Source organism: Esox lucius, chromosome 18, assembly GCF_011004845.1.
Source record: "Esox lucius isolate fEsoLuc1 chromosome 18, fEsoLuc1.pri, whole genome shotgun sequence".
Lineage (NCBI taxonomy): Eukaryota > Metazoa > Chordata > Actinopteri > Esociformes > Esocidae > Esox > Esox lucius.
In genome coordinates, this window is record NC_047586.1 from 2225801 (window position 1) to 2232500 (window position 6700).

A 6700-nucleotide genomic window follows, 5' to 3' on the forward strand; every position below is an offset into this window, starting at 1 on the left:
TAACACCTCGATGAAGCATTAACTAAACTGAGAGGTGAGGCACCAGGAAATCTGTCCACGGATCACTGCGTCAACGCGGCTACAGGCGGAGTCTGCAGATCGGACTGCACAAATCCAAACTTCCAACAAAAAGTATTTCACTCATTGCGCTTTTATTTGAGAAGAACATTCCATTTGAGCCATTTCTGATAACGTTTCGACACACCTATTATCTCAACTATCTTTAATATACGTTAACAAATGTACCACATTACAACACCTCTTAAATGCAATACTAAAAGAACAACTTATTACAAAAACTGATAAATTATTTTTCCTTTATAAATATTAGACATTCATTTAATCAAAACAGATATTTGATCTGTCACTTGTCTAAAAAATTAAAAACTCACAAAAACAAGTTTGATTTTTAAGATTCATATATATGTAACTTTATGATTAGTCAGAAGTTTAGCAGTTTTTTTTGTATAAATTCCTTTTTATTCTTTTTAAATTTATTAATTCAAACTCTGTTCAAAAAGTGCGTCACAGTGAAGCTGTCAGTTTTTTGGGGCACTGGTGTTCAATAAATAACCAATGTGTTTAAAAGAATCTCAAAGAACATTTTACCAATCAAGGATCTGAATTAAATGATCTACTACAACAGTTAATCATATATCAGTACAGTAGACATCGCTGATGACCGAGTAGGAAGCTGCTACGTTGATCTCCGGACCCAAGAAAACGCATGCTGGCCGTCCGACTGTATCTGAAGAGCATTTACAACAGAGCAAAAACGACAAGCGTCTCACCTCGTCCCAATCGCCCCCTCTATCATGATTTATGTTTCTTAGTGCAAAACAGAGATGCCTCTTATACATTTAAACTCATTACTCAAACTATAAAAATAACAAAAGAGTCAGTTTAAAAAAAAAATCCCTACTAGTTCAAGAATCTGACCTATAGCAATTGCACTTCACGTTTCACCGGTGAGTGGTTATGGTTGTGACATCACCGACAATGGTTCTGTGACGCTGAACGCTTTACAGGGCATGAAATACACCCCCTAGTGACAACAGTGTATTTAAAACATCATGAATAAAAGACACAGAATGACTGCACACTGATCTCATATTAAGAATGCAGGCAGAGGAAATGAACCAGACTGAGCATCAGCCTCTTCATCTTACATTCCACTCCCTGTGGGACAGGGGTTTTCAAATCTGAACCTCCAAGACAGTTCCTCTAGTCGGGGAATTGCTTAGACTCTGGACACCAGGTGGGTGCAATTAATGATGAGGTGGAACAGAAACCCAACAAGCCCCGGTCCTGGTAGGGTAAGATATGAAAACCACTGCTCCTGACTGGTTAACAGAACAGCTACATACCAGCTGAATGGCTCGACGTCAGACTGCCGCCTGAGGTCAGTTGATTTGGACTCTCCTCTATATAACCTGCTCACACATTCCATTCACTTGCATTGAGGTTCAGCTAGCGGTGGCTAAACTTAGTTGACGTTTGTTATGGCTGTTTCAAGAAAAAAAATAAAAAAATAAAAACTGTACCAGGGATTACAGCTTTTCTAGGATCACAAATGTCCGTTCAGACTGATGACACATCTAACAGGACGTGAATGCAGAAACCCTTTCATTATTATTATTATAATAGTTATAAGTACTGTCTGCCTGTCACTCAGCGATGAGATAATAGTGAAATAAAATAACAATCAGAGCCACACTCTTCCTCCTCCTCTTCTTTCTCTTTAGAGGTGTAAGTCTTCCTGCAGTAGTGGCTGGACCATCTCTCTGCTTCCCAGATGCTTTCCTGGCAGTTGCTTGAGCGTCACCAGTTTGACGATCACCACAAGGAACCCTGTCACCATCACGAGCCCCAGAAACACGCCCAGAGCGGTGGCATAAGAGGGCGCCTGGTCGCCACCACCTGAGGGGGCGCGAGGGGTGGGTATGGATGGCTCAGAGAGGAGGTCCCTGACACGGGCAAGAGATCCGTTGTTGGGGCGGGGCTGAACAGACAGGATGTGACACATCAGGGGGTAGAGGTCAACAGAAACCATGGAGTGCTTCACATAGTTCCTACGGAAGGCGGGTCCGCGCGCCACAAAGACAGGGTGCATGCTGGGTAAGGAGTTGTCATAGCCGTGGTTACCCACTGTGAAACCGAGGTGGGGAGAAAAGATATGGACAGAGATCAAATATGCTTCTGTAAATATGTGCAGCACTAAAACACATTGATAACATGTATACAGTGCGACAGACACACAGTAACAAGCTAAATCCTAGTATGACGGCAAAACTGCATGGTGAAGAAATAAAAGCATACCGTATACTGGAACCTTAAATCTGTACACGTGAATGATATATTCACCGCTCACTACATTACATGCTCACCATCCATTGCATTTACTTGTAGGTCAACCTTTTTCCGCCTGTGTGCTTCTGTCCCTGTCACTAGCAGCACCATTAGACCAAGTACAACGGAACATTAAAAAACAGTAAAAGTACATTTTTGTCCCCATTAACACATCCGAAGCCTCATTCTTTTGCTTGTTCATCAACCCGTAACTAACGCATGTAGTCATAGTGGTGACCTTGCAGTATGGTCAAGTTCTACTTATCACTTTTAAGGCAGTACAGCGTCTGGCACCTGATTACATTAGTGACATGCTCAACCCATACTGCACTGTTAGGCCTCTCAGATCAGCTGTTAAACAAGCAAGCCAGTTTATTTATATAGCACAGATCATACATAGAAGCAATTCAATGTGCTTTACAAACAAAAAAAAATAATACAATAGCATAAAAACAAATACTCAAATGAAAACATCAAAACAACATAATAATACAAAAATAGAATAATAAAATATAAAAAGAATAAAAACGGGATAAAAGCATAAGAAGTTAAAAAAGCTGTAAGGCTGAACAGTGTGGTTAAGTTTAAGTGCTCAGTCATAGACACGTTAAAAGAGAAGTGTTTTTAACCCGGATTAAAAATTGATACGTTTGGGCCACGTCGAAGATCTTTTGGTAGTTTATTCCAGTGCTAAACGCAGCTTCTCCATGTTTAGGTTGGACTCTTCATGGATATAAGAGCCCTGCTCGGTTTATATTCTTCAAACATGGAACAGTTTACCAGAGAATGTCAGAGATGCTATGTCTGTGCATTCTTTTATATCGTGGCTAAATTTTTACAACATGTTTATAACATGGCTTTTACAAATATTTAATCATTATGATTTTATATTTTGATTATTCTTTTTACTTTATTTTTTCAAATGATATATACTTACATATTATTTGTATGTATTTTTATTTCTATTTTTATTGTGTGTAAAGCACCTTGAGTAATTGCACTAGAAAAAAGTTATTATTATTAAAGACTGCAACCACAACAGTCAATGGTCTAATAAATTAGTAGTAACAGGATGATGACTTGAAATCTTGCTTAGGTCTTTTTGATGTTTTTTTGCAGGGAGAACATCTATCAGTTAGTTGTCTTTTTTGTTTGCGGCAGTCACAGTTAGCCTGAGGAAGTTAGGTGTACAGGGGATATAAAGTCTTCACACCCAAGTTAAAATGCCAGGTTTTTGTTTTGTAAAAGAATGTGACAAAGATAAATCATGTCAGAACTTCTTCCCCTTTTAATGTGACCTATAATGTGAAAAAAGAACTGAAATCTTTGAGGGGGAAAAATGAAAAAATAACTTACAATAACCTGGTTGCAGAAGTGTGCACACCCTCTTATAACTGGGGATGTGGCTGTGTTCAGAATTAACCAATCACATTCAAACTCATGTTAAATAGAAGTCAATACACACATGCCATCATTTAAAGTGACTCTGATTAATCACAAATAAAGTTCAGCTGTTCTAGTGGGATTTTCCTGACACTTTCTTAGTTGCATCTCAGAGCAAATCCATGGTCTGCAGAGTGCTTCCAAAGCATCAGAAGGATCTCATTGTTGAAAGATATCAGTCAGGAAAAGGGTACAAAATAATCTCCAAAGCATTACATAAACCATGGAACACAGTGAAGACAGTCATCATCAAGTGGAAAATATATGGCACAACAGAAACATTACCAAGAACTGGACGTCCCTCCAAAATTGATGAAAAGACAAGAAGAAAACTGGTCAGGGAGGCTCTCAAGAGGCCTACAGCAACATTAAAGGAACTGCAGGAATTTCTGGCTAGTACTGGCTGTGAGCTACATGTGACAACAATCTCCCGTGTTCTTCATATAAATGGACATTGGGGTATGGTGGCAAGACAGAAGCCTTTTCTTATAAAGAAAAACATCCAAGCCCAGCTGAAGTTTGCAAAAACAAACATCAAGTCCCCCAAAAACACATGGGAAAATGTGCTATGGTCTAAAGAAACCAAGGTTGACCTTTTGGCCATAATTCCAAAAGGTATGTTTGGTGCAAAAACATCACTGAACATCAACAAAAGAACACCATACCCACAGTAAAGAATGGTGGGGGAAGCATCATGTTTTGGGGCTGTTTTTCTTCAGTTGGAACTGGGGCCTTAGACAGGGTGGAGGGAATTATGAACAGTTCCAAACCAGGCAATTTTGGCACAAAACCTTCAGGCGTCTGTTATAAAGCTGAAGATGAAGAGGAAGTTCACCTTTCAGCATGACAACGACCCAAAGCACACAACCAAATCCACAAAAGCATGGCTTCACCAGAAGAAGATGAACGTTATGGAATGGCCCAGCCAGAGCCAAGACCTGAATCCAATTGAACATCTGTGGGGTGATCTGAAGAGGGCTATTCACAGGAGAGATTTGGAGAGCTTTTGCAAAGAAGAGTGGGCAAATATTGCCACGTCAAGATGTACCATGCTAATAGACTCCTACCCAAAAAGACTGAGTGCTGTAATAAAATCAAAAGGTGCTTCAACAAAGTATTAGGTTAAGGGTGTTCACACTTATGCAACCTGGTGATTATTTTTTTCCTCAAAGATTTCAGTTTGTTTTTCAATTGAATTGTTCACGTTATAGGTCCCATTAAAGGTGGAAAAAGTTCTAAAATTGTTTATCTTTGTCTCATTCTTTTACATCCCAAGAACCTGGCATTTTAACAGGGGTGTGTAGACTTTTTATATCCACTGTATGTGTCTGTTCCCGCCACAAAACACAGAAAAGTGAAACGGCTAAAAAAAAGTATAGTTCCTTACACATGTGTGGTGCTGTGGTTCTGTTCTGGCAGATGGTCCAGCCCTCCTTGGCCTCCAGGATGATCGGCATGATCCTTCTGTTGTGGCGGTAGTGAAGCCGCTCGGGGATCTGCTCTGTCTTGTATACCACCATGTTAGGGTTGACATCCAACAGCGCCTTGTAGACCTCCTCAAGTTTACCTGGCACACAGGTGACACCGACTGTTACCCAACACCTCAAACTCAGCATCCCAACAGGACAGTATCTTACCTTCTCTAGGCAGAATCCCAACAGGACAGTATCTTTCCTTCTCTAGGCAGTATCCCAACAGGACAGTATCTTAACTTCTCTAGGCAGCATCCCAACAGGACCGTATCTTACATTCTCTAGGCAGTATCCCAACAGGACAGTATCTTTCCTTCTCTAGGCAGTATCCCAACAGGACAGTATCTTAACTTCTCTAGGCAGTATCCCAACAGGACAGTATCTTACCTTCTCTAGGCAGTATCCCAACAGGACAGTATCTTACCTTCTCTAGGCAGTATCCCCACCACAGGGCTCTTGTCCACCCAGGAGTAGAGCTCTCTGTCCAGGTATTGGTCCAGCTCAATCACTTTGTCCTCAGACAGCTGGGTCATCCCATGATCACTGGTCACTATCAGGTTCACCCTCTCATACAGGCCTAGGGTCAGATTCATTTATTAATAATACATCACTATCAGGTTCACCCTCTCATACAAGCCTAGGGTCAGAGTCATTAATTTAATAATACATCATGTATTTGATTTATTAATTTATTTGTCATCATGACCAAATTGGCTTGATTCAGACCAGCATGGGCCTGTACTTGTTCTATATAAAGTGAATGTATATTAATATAATATAATTTATTTATATAAAATAAGACTACACAGGTATGGGCATAGCATTCATATTTTACTCCCTAAAATGTTTAATGGGATTACTTTTTATATGATCAAATTTTCTAAGTGAAATAATAATAATAAGTTATGAAAAAGAAAGTCTTGACTGTATCTTCACACCTCAGAGGTAATACTTTGTGGAAGCACTTTCCGTTGTCAAACTCTAAGGTGAATAAGTGTCCATTGTTTTTCTCGAAATTGCTCCAGATCAGTTAACTTGTTTAGGAATCAATGAATGTGTCTGTCATTTTCAATCAAATATAAAACTTTTCATATAGTTTGCAACATTCTCTACAATTTTTCCATAATGATATGGGGATTAGGTTGTTTAGATCTTTAGACTGCCCATATCGTCTGTATATACAGCTCCGGAAAAAATCTTAAGTAATATCCTTATTTTTGGAGATACTGAATTTGGGATTTTCATTAGTTGTCAGTTATAATCATCACAATTAAAAGAAATAAACATTTGAAATATATCAGTCTGTGTGTAATGAATGAATATAATATACAAGTTTCCCTTTTTGAATGGAATTACTGAAATAAATCAACTTTTTGATGATATTCTAATTTTATGACCAGCACCTGTATATATGTGGTGTGTAGACTGTCCCTGTC

At 39.2% G+C, this 6700-nt stretch overlaps 1 protein-coding gene across 3 annotated transcripts in view; it reads right to left on the reverse strand.

Moving 5' to 3' along the window:
- Positions 1-133: 133 nt before the first annotated feature.
- enpp5 (ectonucleotide pyrophosphatase/phosphodiesterase 5) overlaps positions 134-6700 on the reverse strand; it is a 12687-nt gene continuing 6120 nt past the window's right edge. For all 3 annotated transcript variants that reach the window (XM_029114697.2, XM_029114695.2, XM_029114696.2), the window contains exons 4-6: positions 5689-5841; positions 5180-5359; positions 134-2148 (exon numbers count right to left, since the gene is read on the reverse strand). In XM_029114697.2, coding sequence (XP_028970530.2) covers positions 1742-2148; positions 5180-5359; positions 5689-5841 — 740 coding nt within the window. In that variant the 3' untranslated portion in view covers positions 134-1741. The remainder of the gene's footprint in view (positions 2149-5179; positions 5360-5688; positions 5842-6700) is intronic.